Genomic DNA, 19,757 nt, shown 5'->3' with positions numbered 1-19,757 from the left:
TACCAGCTGTTTCTTGGAAACCCTGTAGGGCACACCTACTCTGTCCCGTAGGGTTGCTATGAGTCGAAATTGACTCAACGGCAACGGGTTTAATGACATCAAATGTCTTTTTATGTGCTCATTGGCCATTTGTTTATTGTCGTTAGAGAAATGTCTATTCAAGTCCTTTGCCCGTCTTTTAATTGGGTTGTCTTTTTGTTACTAGTTATGATATGCTCTTTATTTTCTTTTTAATTGTGCTTTAGGTGAAGGTTTACAGAGCAAATTAGTTTCCCGTTCAGTAGTTCATACGTAAATTGTTCTATGACACAGGCTGCAGTCCCCACAGTGTGTCAGCACTCTGCCCATTACCACCCTGAGTCACCATTTCCATTGGTCTGGTTTTCCTGCCCCTTCCTGCCTTCTCATCTTTGCTTTTGGGCATGTGGTCCTTTTAGTCTCACGTAGGTGATTGTTCTAAAGAGCGCTTTCCTCACCTGTGTTCTTGTTCGTTTATAGGCCTGTCTGTCTTTGGGCTAAAAGATGATCTCGGGGAGGGGCTTCTGTTCCAAGTTAGAAGGGTGTCTAAGGGCTGTAGTCTCGGGGGTTCCTCCAGTTTCTCCCACACCAGTAGATTTGGTCTTTTTTATGAATTTGAATTTTCTTGAACATATTATTTTTTTCCCCACTCTAACCGGGACCTTTTATTGTAACCCTGGTCAGAGTAGTCAGTAGTGGTAGCTGGGTACCATCTCGTTCTTCTGGCCTCAGGCTGGTGAAGGCTGTGGTACCTGTGGTCCACTAGTCCTTGGGATTAATTGATTCCTTGAGTCTTTGGTTTTTGTCACTCTCATTTGCTCTGGATGGAAAGACACCAATAGTTGTATCTTAGGTAACCACTCGCAAGCTTTTTTTTTTTTTTTTAATAATTTTTATTGTGCTTTAAGTGAAAGTTTACAAGTCAGTCTGTCACATATAAACTTGTATACACCTTACTGCATACTCCCATTTACTCTCCCCCTAATGAGTCAGCCCGCTCCCTCCTTCCAGTCTCTCCTTTCGTGACTGTTTTGCCAGTTTCTAACCCTCTCTACCCTCCCATCCCCCCTCCAGACAGGAGATGCCAACACAGTCTCAAGTGTCCACCTGATACAAGTAGCTCACTCCTCATCAGCATCTCTCTCCTACCCACTGTCCAGTCCCTTCCATGTCTGATGAGTAGTCTTCGGGAATGGTTCCTGTCCTGGGCCAAAAGAAGGTTTGGGGACCATGACCGCCGGGATTCCTCTAGTCTCAGTCAGAGCTTTAAGTGTGGTCTTTTTATGAGAATTTGGGGTCTGCATCCCACTGATCTCCTGCTCCCTCAGGGGTTCTCTGTTGCGCTCCCTGTCAGGGCAGTCATCAGTTGTGGCCTGGCACCAACTAGTTCTTCTGGTCTCAGGATGATGTAGGTCTCTGGTTCATGTGGCCCTTTCTGTCTCTTGGGCTCTTAGTTGTCGTGTGACCTTGGTGTTCTTCATTCTCCTTTGCTCCAGGTGGGTTGAGACCAATTGATGCCTCTTAGATGGCCGCTCGTTAGCATTTAAGACCCCAGACGCCATGCTTCAAAGTGGGTTGCAGAAAGTTTTCTTAATAGAATCTATTTTGCCAGTTGACTTAGATGTCCCCTTAAGCCATAGTCCCCAAACCCCTACCCTTGCTCCGCTGACCTTCGAAGCATTCAGTTTATCCAGGAAACTGCTTTCGGTCCAGTCCAGTTGAGCTGACCTTCCTGTATTGAGTATTGTCCTTCCCTTCACCTAAAGTAGTTATCTACTATCTAATCAGTCGCAAGCATTTTAGACCCCAGACTGTACTCACAAAGTAGGATGTTGAATGTTTTAAGATCTGTGTTGTGCCAGTTGACCTAGATGTCCACCAAGACTATGGTCCTCAGCCTTGAAGCCCAGGAACTCAGTCCTGCGAGGTGTTTGGATATGTGTAGGCTGTTTCCATCCTGTGCCACCTGTGTGCTGTATTGTATATATGAGTATCCATGTAGCACATACATATATGTAGGTAGAAATATACACAGTCAGACCCTTAAGTCCGGTCTTTTTATGTGAAGTTGAGTTCTGCACCACACTTTTCTCCTGCTCCATCAGGGACTCTCTGTTGTGTTCCCTGTGAGGGCGGTCATTGATGGTAGCTGGGCACCATCTAGTTCTTCTGGTCTCAAGCTGATGGAGTCTCTGGTTTATGTGGCCCTTTTGTCTCTTGGGCTAATATTTTCCTTCTGTCTTTGGTGGTCTTCATTCTCTTTTGCTCCAGCTGGGTTGGGACCAATTGATGCATCTTAGATGGCAGCTTGCAAGCTTTTAAGACCCCAGACGCCACTCACCAAAGTGAGATGTAGAACATTTTCTTAATAAACTTTGTTATGCCAGTTGACCTAGGTGTCCCCGGAAACCATGATCCCCAGACCCCTGCCCCTGCTGCTCTGTCCCTCGAAGTGTTTGGTTGTGTTCAGGAAGCTTCTTAGCTTTTGGTTTAGTCCTGTTCTGCTGACTTCCCCTGTGTTATGTGTTGTCCTTCCCTTCACCTAAGATAATTCTTGCCTACTGTCTAGTTAGTGAATTCCCCTCTCCCTCCCTCGCCCTCCTCGTAACCATCAAAGAATGTTTTCTTCTGTGTTTAAACCTTTTCTTGAGTTCTTATGTTTTCATACAATATTTGTCCTTTTGTGACTAATTTCACTGAGCATAGTGCCTTCCAGATTTGTCCATGTTGTGAGATGTTTTGCAGATTCATCATTGTTCTTTATCGTTGCGTAGTATTCCATTGTGTGACTGCATCATAATTTGTTGATCCATTCATTTGTTGATGGACACCTAGGTTGTTTCCATCCTTTTGTTATTGTGAACAGTGCTGCAGTGAACGCGGGCGTGCGTGTATCTGTTCATGTGACATTTGTTTTTTGATGTGTGTCTTTATTGCTGTAAATTGACCTTGGGCCACTGCTTTTGCTGCGTCCTAAAGATTTTGGTATGTTGTGTTTTCATTCTCATTTGACTCTAAGAATTTTTTTTTCCATTTTTAATTTCTTCTATTACCCAGTGGTTTTTAAGCAAGGTGTTATTCAATTTCCATATATTTGTTTTTTCCTTGTTCTTCTTCTTCTTTGTAATTTGGTCTGTTCTGGAGAATAACCCATGTGCTTTGGAGAAGAGTATGTGCTGTGCTGCTGTTGGGTATAGTGTTCTGTATATGTCTGTGAGGTCAAGTTACTTGACTGTGATGTTTAGATCTTCTGCGTCTTTGTTGAGTTTCTTTGTAGTTCTGACCTTCCTCAAAACAGGCGTGTTCAAGTTTCCTGCTCTTATTGTGGAATTGTCTATTTCTCTTTTCAATATTGTTAGAGTTTGTTTTATGTATTTTGGAGCTCTGCTGTTGGGTATGTAAATATTTATTATGGTTATATCCTCTTGGCAGATTGACTCTTTAATCATCATATAGTGCCCTTCCTTGTCTTCTTACGCTGGGTTTTGCTTTAAAGTCTATTTTATCAGAGACTAATATTGCCTCTCCTGCTCTTTTTTGGTTACCGTTTGCTTGATATTATTCCCATCCTTTGATTTATATCTTATTTTTATCTTTGTATCTAAGGTGTATCTCTTGTAGGCAACATATTTATTGATGGGTCGTTTTTTTTAATTCATTCCGTTACTCTCTGTCTCTTGACTGGTGAATTTGACCCATTTACATTCAGTGTGTTTATTGATAGGTATGAATTTACCACTTTCATTTTATTGTGCTTTTTGTGTGTGTATAGTTGACGGTTTCTTTGTTCCACGTACTTTTCTGTACTGAGTTCTTTTTGTTTATGGATTTTTTTTTTCCATCGTTGATTTTGTGTGTACTAAATGGCACTAGAAAAAGTCTTTATGGTTTTCTTTTTTTTTATTTGTGTGAGTAGGTTTACTAATTTTCTTTGTGGTTACCCTGAAATTTACCTTTATCCTAAGTTTAAAACAGTCTGTTATATCTTGATATCACCCTGACTTCCTCTCCATATGGGAGTTCTGCAGCTACACCATTTATTCCCACCTTTTATTTTGAAGTTGTTTTCATTTACACATTGATGTTTCTGGCTCCATCTTTTCAGTTTTGTAGCTTTATTTTTGAGAATTCTTTGTCTTGATTGATATCTGGGTGATATGGTCACGTGTCTTAATCTCAGGTTGTCATCTGATGTTACTGGCTCTCTGGAGGGCTTCCTTTAATGCTTTTTGTAAGGTTGGTCTGGTTTTTACAAATTCCTTTAATTTCTATTTATCTGGAAATGTTCTAGTTTCACCGTCGTATTTGAGAGATAATTTTTCTGGATATGTAATTCTTGTTTGGCAGTTTTTTCTTTCACGGTTTTCTGTATGTCATCTCACTGCCTTATTGCCAGCATAGTTTCTGCCAAGAAGTCAGAGCTTAGTCTTACTGGTTCCACTTTGTAGATGACAATTCATCTCTCCCAGGCTGTTCTCAGGGTTCTTTATCTTCGGTTTTGGAAAGTTTGATTTTGATATGCCTTGGTGACTTTCTTTTGGGGTCTGTCCTTCCTGTACAGGGTTCATTGAGCTTCTTGAATGGATATCTTCTCATCTTTCAGGATATTAGGGAGGTTTTCTGGCAGCAAATCTTCAAAAATTTACTCTGTGCTTTTTTTTTTTTTGTCCCCTCTTCTGGAATTTCTGTCACGTGTAAATTATTCCTCTTAACAGTGTCCTACATAACTCTTAGGCTTTCTTCATTTTTCTTCATTCTTTTTTTTTTGAATGTTCCTCAAGTTAGTGTCAAGAGATTTATCCTCTATTTCACTGTTTCTGTCTTCCATTGATTCAGGTGTACTCCTGTGTCCTTCCATTGAGTTTTGTGTTTCTGAGATTTTGTTGTTAATCTTCTGGGTTTCTCGTTGCTGTTTTCGTATGGTTTCTAATTGTCTATTTTGCCATTTTGTTCTTGCGTTGTTTTCCTGAATTCTTCTAGAGTTTTGTCCGTATTTTCTTTGATTTTGTCTGTTTTCCTTGATCTCTTTATTGCTCTCTTGGGGAATCCTATATCTGTCTTCTGAATTCCTTATCAGGTAGTTCCGTTACTATTTCTTCCTCAGGCAGGTTTTCTGGCCCTTTATTTTGGTCATTTGGTTGATCCATGTTGTCCTGTTTCTTTATGTGATTTGATATTTATCTTCTGTGACCTCTGAAGCATTAAAGTGTTATTATATTTTATTTATTGTATATTTGTTTGCTTAGTCCCAATTTCTTGTTCTGCTTTTGATCTATCCAGACAGGCAAGGTAGACATACTACTCCGACCACTAATCTGACAGCACTGGGTTGCTCACCACCTGTTTCCAGGTGGGTGGGGCAGCGTTTGGTGGTATAAACACAGGTCTGTATCTGCTGGTCATGTGGGGCAGCTGAAGGTGGGCCGGGCAGGTGTTGGCCACGATTGGTCATTGATCCAGTGGCGCTGGAGCAGGCGGTGGTATTCTCCAAGTGTGTGGTGGGCCAGGAGTGGTTGGTGTGGCAGGTGAGTGGGGGCCGTGGTCATTACCACTCGCCTGGGGGGGTGGGGGGTGGGCAGGTACGTGTGTGTTTATGTGGTTGTTGCTACTCTCTGGGTTCGTGGAGGAGGGTGAGTGGCAGGTGTGCACACACACAGGTGCTCGGTCACCGCCACTTGCCGTTTCTGGGGGGTGTGGGTGACAGGTGGGTGCACGCACAGTTGCTGCCACTCGCTGGTTCAGGGGGAGTGGGTGGAGGGCAGGCACACATGTGTGGTCACGCAGACACCCCCGCTCGCTGTTTGGGGAGGAGAGGAGTGGGTGACAGGCAGGTGCATGTGCAGTCACACGGTAACTACCGCTTATCAAGTCAGGGGGGTTGTGCAGGAGGTGGGCAGGTAAGACCGTGGCAGCCTGCTTACTACTGCTCTTCAGGTGTGTGGGAGATGGGCAGGTGAGTGCACAGGAGGGTGCGTACTACTGCTCTTCAGGTGTGTGGGGAGGTGGGCAGGTGAGTGCGTGGGCGTGTGCTTACTGCTGCTCTTAGGTGTGTGGGGGGAGGTGGCAGACAGGGCTGGTGGGGAGGGGCTTGTGGCTTCTGGTCAGGCAAGGTGGCTGGGTTATGGGACCCTCTGCCATTCCCGATCAGGAGGGTGGGGGAGGGGGTACTCCTTTGGCTGGCAGACTTGGGTGCCTGGGAACTTCCCCTCTGCTGCTGCGAATGGTCAGGACCTGCCCCTGACCAATTACAAGGAGGGGGTGCTACCTGAAGTCTGGTCAGGTGAGGGACTCCCTACCGATACTGTACTGATACGCCACCTCTTGTGCGTCACCCACCCCAGAGGTCACGTATCACCACTCCTGAGTGTACCTGTTCCTGGATCCTGGTGCTCTGTCTGTTCTGTGGGCAGCAGAATCCCTGGAGTTCTTGTGCTCCTTTCTGTGTTTTCCTTCCTTAGATTTGGGTCATGATCCACTCGGCTTGCTTCTCTCCAGGCGTGTTTATGTAGTGTCTCTGTCTCTTACGGACATGCCGTGAAGTTGCCTTCCTGTGTTCCTCACCCGGGGTCACGGCTGGCTTTGTCTCAGGATGGCCATGTTGAGCTGGGACGGCTGGCAGAGCCACTGCTCTGTTCCACTCCTCTTTCACTGTGTTCACTTTTTTCTTCCAGTGGGTGTTCAATTCAATTCTTTATCCTTCCTTTTTGATGTTCAGAGTTCTAGGATTGTTACCTGAATCTGTTTCACTTAGTTTCTTGGGTCTTTGCCGTAGAGGGAGAGCATGGTGCGTCTGACAGCTCCACCATTTTGGCTCCTCCCCTGATATGCTCTTAATACATCGGGAATGAAGGAAAAAATGCTCTTTGCCCAGACACAGGATGGGCATGACCAGACCTGGCAGCTGTTTGTTGTGAAACCGTCTGGGGAATGTAGTTGACCACAAACTCAGGAAGAGCCAGCAGTGTGGCGTTGGCAGCTAAGGATTCACATGGTGCCTGGCTGCCTTCCCAGAGGTGTTAGAGGAGACCATAGGAGGTGACGCTCCCCTTGACTCACAGCTGAGAGCTGCTCAGCCCCGAGGGGCCGGGGGCAGATGGAGGAGCTTGGTGCAGATTTCAGCCCCGAGGGGCCGGGGGCAGGTGGAGGAGCTTGGTGCAGATTCTGCTCAGCCCCGAGGGGCCGGGGGCAGGTGGAGGAGCTTGGTGCAGATTCTGCTCAGCCCCGAGGGGCCGGGGGCAGGTGGAGGAGCTTGGTGCAGATTCTGCTCAGCCCCGAGGGGCCGGGGGCAGGTGGAGGAGCTTGGTGCAGATTCTGTTGTAGAGGCTCCTCCACTTGATTTGACAGAGGGGGAAACAGGCTCAGCAAGGCCGGTCCACCTCCCCATGGCCACCAGCCAGGTCAGAGCCAGGACTAAAACCGAGGTTTGCCAACTGCCCCGTCCAGGACTCTTTCCAAGGCTCCCCACTCAAACTGATGAATTATGAAAGTTCTGAGGTTTCACAGCTACCATGGATTAGGGGTTGTCTTAGTTACCTAGTGCTGCCATAACAGAAATACCGCAAGTGGATGGCTTTAACAAACAGAAATTTGTTTCCTCACAGTAAAATGGGCTAAAAGTCTAAAATCAGGGCGTCAGCTCCAGGAGAAGGCTTTCTCTCTCTTTTGGCTCTGGAGGGTCCTTATCATCAGTCTTCCCCTGGACTAGAAGCTTATCTATGCAGGAACCCTGCGTCCAAAGGATGCGCCCTGCTCCTGGCACTGCCTTCTTGGTGGTCTGAGGTCCCCCTGTCTCTCCGCTTACTTCTCTTTTATGTCCCAAAAGAAACCAGCTTAAGATACGTCCAGTCCCGTAGACTGAGTCCTGCCTCATCCGCACACCTGCCGCACATCCCCACTCATTAACGTCATAGAGGTGGGATTTGTAGCACTTAGGAAAATCACAGCAGATGACAAAATGGCGGACAATCACACAATACTGGGATCCTGGCCCAGCCACACTGACACATTTTGGGGGGACACAATTCAATCCATGGCAGGGGTTTTTTGGTGTGTTTTTCTGTTTACTGAGAAGTTATATGTACTTTGTAAAAACAAACACACAGAAATATATAACACAGAGTGACAGCTTCCGTGGTCTCTCTCCTCAGGTGTAGTGTCTGTCCTCTGTGGGTCTTCACACATGTGCTGATGAACGTTACTACTGTCGTTACAAGTTATCCTTTTTTTCTCCCTTAATGCTGTGGGTACATTTGTTTTCGTTCCTTTTGTTTAACTGTGGTAAATATATACGTAACTGAACGTTTACCATTTCAGCAGTCTTCACGTGTACAGTTCAGTGATGCTATGTCCATGTTGTTCAGCCGTCCCTTGGGCCTCCTTCTGCAGCTGCATGGTGTTGGGCGTGGCGTTGTCATTGATCATTTATTCAGGTTGTTTTCAGTTACTTACTGTTGAAAGCAGTGGAGCGGTGAGCAGGGACATGTGTGTTCAGCGTAAATAGTCCAGCCCTCCAAGCCTGGGTGGGGAAGCAGACAAGTTCCCCATGTTTAGAGTTTGGGCCTCAAAGCATATGGGTACTTTGAAAAGACCCGCAGGAATGGAGTCAGCTCCTCTTCCTAGCCCAGAAGCCCCTCCTTAGACGAGGGTCTGTGATGTTCAGACCTGCAGACAAGCTGTGTAGGGCGCCTGGGCGGCTGGGTCTGATTATCGCCCCTGGCTGGCTTCCCTAGATTATTTGCCAGCTCTGGGTGCCCTGAGGGGGAGGCCGCTGCACACACAAGCAGCTCAACGAAGTGTACAGATTCCCTGGACCTTCCTTTGGTTGTCCTTCATGGACCACCTCGTGAATTTAACTTTTAATTGATGCTCCAGGGTGTCCCCTTCACCATGGGACAGGTACAGGTACTGTGACTCCTGGGTTTATACTCCTGCAGAGACAGACCCTCCCTGCAGAGATAGCAGCCTGTCCCTCCTGCCCACTTTGTGTTCCTACCCAACTCTGTCTCTCTGCCTGCCCCTCCGTCCATCTAGAAATGGCAAGATGTAGTTTCTCAGTTTGAGTTTCCCCAGAAGAAGACCCTGGAACCAGGATTCGAGTGCCATTGGTTTATTTGGGAGGAGATGGCAGGGAAAACTAGTAGGAAGTAAGAGCTGAGCTGAGACTGGAACAACAGGGTGTGTGTTATCAAGCCGGCTACCGTGTGGGCAAAGAGCCCTGCTTGCACGGTGGTTAAGTGCCAGCTGCTAACAGAAAGGTGGGTGGTTCGAACCCACCAGCTGCTTTGCAGGAGAAAAAACCTGGCTACCTGCTGCCATAAAGATGACAGCCTAGGGCAGTTCTGCTCCATTCTACAGGGTCACTATGAGTCAGAATTGACTTGATGGCACGCAGCTACTACCACCGTGGGCAACTGAGCCAAGTCAGTTAAGGAGTTGTCAGAGCTGATGTACGTCACGCACCTCAGAGTTAACGAGCCAAGTGGCGAGGGGGCTCGGAATTGATCCTCCAGCCCCACGTCAGTGGCCGGGAGCTGCTTCCAGACGTTAACTCCAGCACTTGATGCTTGCGATTCTGCACCTGCAGCCAGATAAAGCCTTTGGGCAGAGAGAAGATGGCCGCAGCATCTACCACCCACAGGGTGCCCAGTGCACTGAGGAGTTGGGGCCGAAAGCTCAGGGCTGGCCCTCCACCTTTCCAAGCCGGTGGCTGAGTGCAGATGAAACCCCCTGGAAGTTCCCAGCTCATTCTGGGCTGAGCTTACCTTCCCTCCACCGAGAAAGCAGGCTGGCATCGCTGGCAGCTCTTCCAGGATCAGCCCCTTCCTTCCAGCTCACAGACCCACCTGGGACAGGCGTCCAGGTGCTCTGCACACTCACCTCCAGGTTCCCTCTCCATGAGCTGGCCGTACGACAGCTGATCCCTGGATAGATGCCTGATAGATGTGGATCCCCCTGCTTCGCCACTCGCCAGCTGAATGCCGTGGGCTGTTTAAGCCTTAGTCCTGCGTGAAAGCACCTGGCAACATGCGGCACCAAGCAATCGAGCTTCTAAATCACACAGCCACCCGTTGCTTCTCCCTCTAAAACTCCTTGGTTGCTCCTCCAGCCCTCACGGTAAAGGTTGGCTGCTTAGCAGAGCCCTCATCCTGCGACATTCAGGCCACGGTCCACCTCTGCCCCCCCACCCCACACACACACATACACACATGCACACGTGCACTTGGTCCTGCAGCCTAGCTAGTCTCTGAGTTTGTCCTCCACACCACACTGGTCCTCCATCCCCACCATTTCCCTGGACTCTTGGATTCAGCCCGAGGGTGCCCCTCCTCCATCCCCCATGTCCATCAGAGGACCCACCCACCCCCTGCTCCCCCAGCCCGCACGCCCATGCACCGCGTCTTCACTGCCTGTGGGTGAGCGTCTAGAGACAAGGTCCAGCCCGTACTCTGTCCCCTCATCCTGTTCTGCCTTTCTCCTTGACATCACACCATCTGGCATTCTGTACTTACGTCTGACATCATGGTAGGAGGGCGGGGCTCTGTCTTGTTCCCCACTGTGTCCTCGGTACCTAGAACAGAACCACGGAAGGAAGGGCTGGCACCAGGTGTGCGTCCAAATGTTGTGGAATGCCTGGTCTCTGAACCTCCCCTCTCTGGGTGCTTGGAGGCGAGGGGCTACTTGTAAGGAATTGGGGTCTGTGACCCCTTCTGAGGGTCACTGGGCTGTGGTCAAGAGTCGGGGCCTGTGGCCTGCCGCTCACCACCGCTCACTGTCCTGATGGTATTGCTGGCGGCACTGGCCTTTGGGATGATGTGTGTGGCAGCTTCCCAGCGCTCTTTATTCTCTTTCAGACAAAGGCACCAGTGAGGACCTGCGGCCCGAGGAGAGGCCCATGGAGGGTGAGGCGCTCTCCCATTTCACCCACGTACCCCCCTTCCTCTCTCCACTGCTCTGTCTCCCTTTTGTTTCTGGGTCTCTTCCCTCTCTCCCCTGGAAGGGGACGGGAGGCCTGAGGTGGGAGGAGATTTCTAGACCTGTCTTCTAAAACCAGGTCAGAGATGCAGGCGGCTCCCCCTGGGAAGGGAAATTACAAGGCTCTGGTTTTCTTCCATGTACACCATGCTTCTTTCCCCCAAGGTTTGGAGGCTGAGCCCAGTCTTCCTGAGCAGGGAGAACTTAGGCCTGGAAGCACAGAATTGGCATTGTATCCTAGGAACAGATGTGCTCAGGGAGACCCAGGAACACTGCTTATTCCCTCTCTGCTGAGAGTGGGGGCAGGACAGGAGAATCAAGGTGGGGAGGGGTCTGTTTTACCTCTGGAGTATCTGCCCCAGGGATGGGATGAGTGGGTATCAGAGGAGAGAAGTGTCATCACCCCAAACGTAACCTGGTAGGAAGACCATGCAGTATTAGCAAAAGTCCACTGCCACCTGGTGGCAGCGTACTCAATTTGCTGGCTTAGTATGCACCCACTAATTAACAATCACTTACTGAGCTGGTCTTCAGTGCTGCTCACCCATGGTCCTTCCTAGGCCACAGAACCTTCCAAAATCTCCATTCAGGCCTGGTAGTGCCCTTGACCCAATACCACAGGCAGTTTTTGAGCCCAGGAATTGTGGACCTGTCTCTGAGGAAATAGATCACCCACCACCACCACCCCTGGCCTCCCCATTCCAAGGTTTTACCCCAGGGCCGTGGTGCCAGCAGAGCGGGGACATGAGCTGAGGAACAGCTCAAGCTGCCACCGGGATGGCTCAGCACACTGCCCTTGCCTTCCAGACAGCCACGGCGATGTAATCCGGCCCCTGCGGAAGCAGGTGGAGCTGCTCTTCAACACACGATACGGTGAGCAGGAGCTGGGCCGCACCCGGGACATCCTGGCCTCCTCCAGCTGCCCTGTTCTCAGAGTGGCTGCAGACCCCAGCTCCCATCACAGGGATGTAAAGAGCTGGCTGGGACCACCCTCAGGGTGGGGAGCACTTGAGGGCCTGCTGCCTGGCCACCCCCCAGCTCCAGGCATCCTGCATGTGGAGACAAGGCACTGCCCCTAAAATGCTGCACCACGTCCTCCGTCTACATGCTCATGCTCACTGGTTCCCTGCCTTCACGTCTACACACTCAAGCTCACACTCACTACTCCCTCTGTCCACCCGCTCACACGCTGCCCTGCTCCTCTGTCTACACACTCATGCTCATACTCACTACCTCACCTGTCTACATGCTCACACTCACTGGCTTCCTGCCTCCTCCACCTACACGCTCACACTCACTGGCTTCCTGCCTCCTCCACCTACACGCTCACACTCACTGGCTTCCTGCCTCCGTCTGCATGCTCACATTCACACTCACTACCTCCTCTGTCTACATGCTCACACGCCGCCCTGGTCCTCTACACACATGCTCACTAGCCCTGTGCCTCCTCCATCTACATGCTCATGCTCACACTCGCTACCTCCTCTGTCTACATGCTCACACACCGCCCTGCTCCTCTGTCTGCACACTCACGCTCACACTCACTACCTCCCCCGTCTACACGCTCACATGCTGCCCCACTCCTCCGTCCACACGCTCACGCTCAATGGCTCCCTGCCTCCTCCATCTACACACTCACACTTAACCACCTCCTCCATCTACACGCTCACACGCCGCCCTGCACATCTGTCTATATGCTCACGCTCACAGGCTCACTCACTCCCCCCGGAGTCCACCACAGCCCCAGGTTGAGGGGCCGCCCTCCCCACTATAACAGCCTGCCCCCCGTCCTCACAGGCCTCCTCATTCAGTGTCAGCGGGAGGGTGCGTAGCAAGAACGTCCCTGCTCTAGAGACCAGGAAAGACGAGGGCAGACAGGCACTTTGCCCCTATGGCCACCAGCCCTTGGGCTGGGTGCTTCACACACTGTCTCACCCCGTCTCACAGATCCCTGTGTCCTGACGCCCACTTTACCCGTGAGGAAAAGTGAGCCCGACATGACTCACCCCAGGCCCCACACCTGGTGCGTGGTAGAGCCTGGCCCGGTCCTTGGATTTGACCTCTTCCCCAGCCGTGCTGTAAACTTTGGGGGTTATGCGTGCTGGGAGACAGTGACCCTCTGGAGGCCCTACCAGCACTGTGGGGACAGGTGAGCTCAGGAGGCACCAACACCAGATCTCACTAGGTGTCTGGTTTCTCCTGTGCAGCCTGGCAGGAGGTGACAGCCTGAGTGTGGGCTTTGGGGTCACACTGGCTCAGGTTTGCACCCCGGCTCTGCTGCTTTGTGGCCTTGTGACCTTGGACAAGTCACCCTCTGACCTCCAGGTCTCCTACTGTTGAGGGGGTAGCAATTTTCATCTCCCCAGAAGGCAGGGGTGTCCGGCCAAGTGGTGGCTCTGAAAAGGCTCTGGCAGCTGTGGAAATGTGGAGGGTGGGGTCAAGACTGGTGGCCCTGCAGCTCTGGGCGGCCCTAAGCAGCCGTGTCTCTGCAGCCAAGGCCATCGGCATCTCAGAGCCCGTCAAGGTCCCCTACTCCAAGTTCCTGATGTACCCAGAGGAGCTGTTTGTGGTGGGGCTGCCCGAAGGCATCTCCCTACGCAGGCCCAACTGCTTCGGGATCGCCAAACTCCGCAAGATTCTGGAGGCCAGCAACAGCATCCAGTTCGTCATCAAGAGGTAAGGCCAGGTCTGTGGGGGCCCCTCCAGGCTCGCCCTGCACCCAGGAACAGCACCAGATGGCCGTCTTCCTCACCAGATTGGCAAAGGCTTTCTTATAATGCAGGGACAGCGGTGGGGCGGGCGTGAGGTCGCCCAGGACTGCCAGACCCGGGGCAGACAGGACGGCCCCCTCTCGGTCCTGGGAGAGCAGTCCTCAGTTTGCCCAGATGTAGAATGGGGCTGTGCCTACCCGCTGGCTGTCCTTCATTATTCCGAGCATCTTCAGGCAGGCGTGTTGGTGCCCTGGCCCTGCTGTGGGTAGTGTCCCGTTATCTGAAGACTGGACAGCCAGGTGGTGGGCTCCTCTGGGTCAGCCTGTTCCCCTGGAGTCTCGTGTTTGTCAGGGAGCCCAGTGGTGTCCCAGCATGTCCAGCCTGGGTGCCCAGCTCAGACAAAAAGGCCCTGCGTTGCTAGTCATGTTCACTTTGATTCCTCGATCAGGATTTGGTAACCCTGGGTTCTCCACTGTCACGTTACCATTCTTCCCAGTGTCATTAATAAATATCTTTGAAAAAAGATTAAATCAACCCTAAAAAAAAAAAAACAAGGAAGGTTGGGGAATCTGGGTTTACCTGTATCAAACTGTTTTGTGTTTGTTGCTTTTATGTGTTAACTATAATTTTTAAGCAAATTTATACTTGGTTTGGGTGAAAGAGGAGACTCTTAGGGTTTCTCCCCTTAGGGGCACGAATGGCCCCCCGGTTGGCAGTCTCAGCGTCCTTCACGCCAGGAGTGGCAGGCCGGTGACGGGGCTGGGTTGGGAGCCCTGCTGTGCCGGCTGGTTTGCGCCATGGGGAGCTGCAAACAGCGAATACATCGTTCCTTCCTTCAACCAATCCATGTGGAGCACCCACGCCATGCCAAGCTGGGGCCACAGCAGAGAAAGCCACCAGGTCCAGTCCTCAGTCTCTCGTCTCCCCAAGTGAAATCACAGAATGACGTCCGGGAGAGAGAAGTGCTGTGAAGAATTAGACACAGGCCAAGGGGCAGAGAGGTCCCTGGGTGGAGCAGTTTCCTGCTAACCTAAAGGTTGGAGGTTCGAATCTATTCAGCAGGTCCACGGGAGAAAGGCCTAGTGATCTGTTCCTGTAAAGATTACAGCCAAGAGAACCCCAAGGGGCAATTCTTCTCTGTCACATGGGGTTGCCATGTATTGGAATCAACTCACTGGCAGCAGGTTTATTGTTTTTTGGGAGAAGGGATCCAAGGGGCAGGAGGAGCCTGTTGAGGGAGGTGACGTCCGAGCAGAGACCTAACGCAGTGAGGGGGCCTGTGGACATCTGGTGGAGGAGTGTTCCAGGCAGAGGGAGCAGCAGATGCAGAGGCCCTGAGGCAGGAAGCGCTCGAGTGTTTGAAGGAGAGGAAGGCGCGCAGGGAGGCTGGTGCTGGGAGCAAGGGGAAAGGCCCGAGACAGCAGGGCTGGACCAGCCAAGGTCCTGAGGCGGCTTGGAGAGCAGAACCGCCCCGAGGGCTTTCTCGGCTGTTGTCTTTGCAGGAGCAGGTCGTCAGGCCTTTCTCTGGCAGAGCCACTGGGTGGGTTCCAACTCCGGCCTTTTGGTTGGCAGCCGAGCTCTTGACCGACCGTTTGTGCCACCAGGGCTCCTTTAACAACATATTCTTGACATAAAATTTAACATTTTAACCATTTTTGAGTGTACAGCTTAGGGGCATTAAAGCCTATTCACCCACTGTGTAGCAGTCACTGTCTATTTCTAGGTCTTTTAAATGACTTGAAACAGAACTCCAGGCCCATTCATGGTGACCGCCCACTGCCCTGCCCAGCCCCGGTAACCTCCGACCTACCTCCTCTCTGATGTCTGTTCTAGGTCCCTCATGTGAGGCGGATTATACGATAGTGTCCTTGAATTTGTTTTAACAGCTTCATTGAGATATCACTCATGTAACATGTAATTCACCCGTTTAAAGTGTACAATTCAGTGGTTTCTTGTATGTTCACAGATATGTCAACCCTCACCACAGTCAGCTTTAAACCGTTTTCAGAAACCCCGCGTCTTGTAGCTCTCATGCCCTTAACCCCCTCTTCCCCAGGCCCCGAGCAGCTACTCCCGACTTTCCGTTTCTGTGGATGTCCCTGTTCTGGACTTGCGTACGGCCGCGATCGTACAGCGTGTGGTTAGTTGCGACTGGCTTTTTCTCACTTAGCATGACGTTTCCAAGGCCCTGCTGTGCTGGACCGTGTGTCAGTGCTACAGCCTGGATTTATTAGACTCAGAACTCGGTGCCCTGGTGGCACAGTGCTTAAGAGCTCAGCTGCTTAACCAAAAGGTTGGCAGTTCGGATCCACCAGCTGCTCCTTGGAGACCCTATGGGGCAGTTCTGCTCTGTCCTGTAGAGTTGATTTGAGTCAGAATCAGTTCAAGAGCAGCAGGTTTGGCTTTTTCTGGTGATGAGAACCCACTGGGAGGCTTTGAGGAGGGTGTCACATGATCTGGTCTGTTTGGGGTTTTTTGAGATTACTCTGCTGTGGGGTGAAGGGTGGTCTTGAGGGGTATGGCAGGGACAGGGCCCAGGGAGGAGGCTTTACTTCGTCTGGCCCAGGGCAGGGGGTAGTGGCTTAGACTCAGAAAAGAAAGGGTGGGGGTAGCAAAAAGGGGTTGGATTCAGGTGGTGTTTTGAGGATTGGACCGGGGACTTCTCTGATGTGTTCCATGTCGGGGTGTTGAGCCCCAGGGATGATGAGACGGAGGAAAAGGAGGCGGAGGCAGAGCTGAGCGTCAGAGCTGGGTGTGACGGGGCCTCCCAGGGAGGACAGCGGTGGATAACAGGACATGTAGACCGCTCCACAGAGGGGGCGAGCCGGCAGCACCCCAGAGGGAGGGCAGGCAGGGAGGTGCTTCACACGTCCACCCTCAGCACCCGGAGCTCGTTCCTTTAAAAAATACCAGTCATAAACTTAAATTTAACTAATTTTTTACTTTATTCCTCATGTTAAATATTAGAAAAAAGAACACATTTGGAACATTGAATTAAAAGTAACCAATTGTTTCAGTAATCTTATTTTAAAAACAGGTAAATCTTCAGGACAATGGAAATGTTCTAGGATTAGGTAGTGGCGATGGTTGTACAATGTTTGAATACACTGAAAACCAGCGATTTGTGCACTTTCTTGTTGTTGTCAGGTGTCATCCAGTCGGTTCCGTCTCATAGCGACCCCGTGCATAACAGAACAAAACACTGCCCGGTCCTGCGCCATCCTCACAATCGTTGCTATGCTTGGGCCCGCTGTTGCAGCCACCGTGTCAATCCATCTTGTTGAGGGTCTTCCTCTTTTAGCTGACCCTTCTCCAAGATGTTCTTCTCCAGGGACTGGTGCCTCCCGATAACATGTCCAAAATTCAAGAGAATTCTTGCCATCCTTGCTTCTAAGGAGCATTCTGTACTTCTTCCAAGACAGATTTGTTTGTTCTTCTGGCAGTCCGTGATATATTCAGTATTTTTTGCCAACACCATAATTCAAGGGGGTCAATTCTTCTTCGGTCTTCTTTATTCATTGTCCAGCTTTTGTATGTATATGAGGTGATTAAAAATATCATGGCTTGGGTCAGGCGCACCTTAGTCCTCACAGTGACGTGCTTGCTTTTTAACACTTCAAAGACATCTTTTGCAGCAAATTTGCCCAGTGCAATACATCATTTGATTTCTTGACCTCTGCTTCCATGGGCATTGATTGTGGATCCAAGTAAAATGAAATCCTTGACAACTTCAATATTTTCTCCATTTATCAGGATGTTCCTTATTCGTCCAGTTGTGAGGGTTTTTGTTTTCTTTATGGCGAGGTGTAATCCATACTGAAGGCTGTAGTCTTTGATTTTCATCAGTGTTTCAAGGTCTCTTTGCTTTCAGCATGCAAATTTGTGTCATCTGTATAACACAGGTTGTTAACGAGTCTTCCACCAATCCTGATGCCACTTTCTTCATATAGTCTAGCTTCTTGGATTATTTGCTCAGCATACAGATTGAATAGCTATGGTGAAAGGATACAACCCTGACGCACACCTTTCCTTGTATCTCCATGTTCAGTTCAGACAACTGCCTCTTGCTCTGTGTCCAGGTTCTGCATGAGCACAATTAAGTGTTCTGGAATTCCTATTCTTTGCAATGTTACCCATAATTTGTTATGATCCACACAGTCAAATGTCTTTGTACACTTCAAAAGGGTAAATTTTATGGTGTGTGAATTATATGTTAATAAAGATGTTATAGATTTTTTTTTTTTTTTTTTTGAAGAAGGAAGAAAAGCCAGGACTGCAAATACCTGGCCTGTGTACACTCCGCCCTCCCCCTTATCCCCCACCCCCGCATCCCGACTTGACCTCCAAGTGCTCCTACCCAGCACTCCCGGCAGCCACTGCCTGTCGGTTAGAATTGACATGAAAACAAACTAAACTTTCTAAATCCTTGGTCAACAGACTATTCTTAACCAAGGTCCTTGAAATCGTATGCAAAATTTTTATATTCTTTTGGTAGGATTCTGGGAAGAAGGTGCCTTATCAGAAGTTAAAAAGCTCTTAAGAAGTTCAAAGCTATGCGTGACTCACATGGGTGGGAGGCCGAGGTCCTGAGCAGTGCAGTCTCGTCTAGCTGGGGAGGCCTGTGTGGGGTGGAGGTCTGGGCTCTAACCGCTGCAGGCGCTGGGGAGGCCTGTGTGGGGTGGAGGTCTGGGCTCTAACCGCTGCAGGCGCTGGGGAGGCCTGTGTGGGGTGGAGGTCTGGGCTCTAACCGCTGCAGGCACGGGGGAGGCCTGTGTGGGGTGGAGGTCTGGGCTCTAACTGCTGCAGGCACGGGGGAGGCCTGTGTGGGGTAGAGGTCTGGGCTCTAACTGCTGCAGGCTCTGGGGAGGCCTGTGTGGGGTGGAGGTCTGGGCTCTAACTGCTGCAGGCACTGGGGAGGCCTGTCTGGGGTGAAGGTCTGGGCTCTAACTGCTGTAGGCTCTGGGGAGGCCTGTGTGGGGTGGAGGTCTGGGCTCTAACTGCTGCAGGCACTGGGGAGGCCTGTCTGGGGTGAAGGTTTGGGATATGACCGCTGTAGGCGCTGGGGAGGTCAGGCTAGCCGCAGGATGGCTGACTGGGGTGGGATGGGAGTGGAGTCATCGGACATGTAGCCAGAACCTCTTTCAAATCTCCAGAAGAGTGTCATGGGGAAGAGGGGTAGGACCAGGGTTCAGTGCTGTGAGGATGTGTGTGGGTGAGGCTGCCTGGATAGGTGATAAGCTATCCATCACAGTGTTAGTCAAGCATTGGCCACAAATGAGACCACTGCTTAGGAGTGAGACTAAAGTTCAGACTTGTGCCCATTCTGGCGGCAGGCATCTCCTGGGTATCAGCCCTGTGCCCAGCACGGAGCTGGGCTCACAGGCCTGGGGTGGGGAGGCAGGAGGTAGGGCCTAGCTCCTGAGACACAGTCTCAGGAGCTGTGTCTAGTCCTGCCACCACCTCTCCCCTCTCCCATACGCCCTATGGGGAAACTGAGGCCTAGAAAGTAGAAGTGACTTGCCCACGGTCACCTAGGGGGGTTAGAAGCTGAGAGGGGCTCTTGACCCCCAGGCCAGTTTACTTTTTCCTGTTGCCTCCTCTAATGTGAATTTGTCAGGCCCACTCCACTCTGAGCCAGGGAAGGGCTATTACTCTCATTTCAGATGAAAAAGCCAAGACCCAGAAGGGTCTCAGCTGGAAAGGCTGCTGGGTGAAGAGAAGCCCAGCAGGGAGAGCCCTTAGTCTGAGCTCTGCTATGTGATCGTGGGCGAGTCACGCAGCTCCCCCTCCCCCAGGCTCCTCATCCTGCAGGTGGGATATGGGAGCAGTACCTGCCTCCAGGCTATTGGGAGGGTTTAGTAGTATCTGGAAAAGGGCTTGGTGGATTCTGTGGAGATGAAGGTAGTGGCAAAGCTGGGCCTAGTCTCTGAGGCTCTTGCCCCCAGATTGAAAGCCAGAAGCTCGACCGTCCCTGGCACCACTGAGATCCTGCTAGGCAGTCAGCCACCGCTGCGTACTCCACTTGTGGAAACCAGCCCACCAAGGCCACGTGCCCAG

The 19,757-nt window shown here is 50.7% G+C and overlaps 1 protein-coding gene across 8 annotated transcripts in view; it reads left to right on the top strand.

Annotated features, from left to right (window-relative positions):
- GTF2IRD1 (GTF2I repeat domain containing 1) overlaps window positions 1-19,757 on the top strand; it is a 152,836-nt gene that overhangs the window by 77,377 nt on the left and 55,702 nt on the right. For all 8 annotated transcript variants that reach the window (XM_049904779.1, XM_049904778.1, XM_049904777.1 and 5 more), the window contains exons 15-17: window positions 10,869-10,916; window positions 11,797-11,862; window positions 13,482-13,665. In XM_049904779.1, coding sequence (XP_049760736.1) covers window positions 10,869-10,916; window positions 11,797-11,862; window positions 13,482-13,665 — 298 coding nt within the window. The remainder of the gene's footprint in view (window positions 1-10,868; window positions 10,917-11,796; window positions 11,863-13,481; window positions 13,666-19,757) is intronic.

The sequence above is a fragment of the Elephas maximus genome, chromosome 12 (assembly GCF_024166365.1).
Source record: "Elephas maximus indicus isolate mEleMax1 chromosome 12, mEleMax1 primary haplotype, whole genome shotgun sequence".
Lineage (NCBI taxonomy): Eukaryota > Metazoa > Chordata > Mammalia > Proboscidea > Elephantidae > Elephas > Elephas maximus.
The sequence above is the reverse complement of the archived record's forward strand: the minus strand, read 5'-3'. Positions and strand labels throughout refer to the sequence as shown.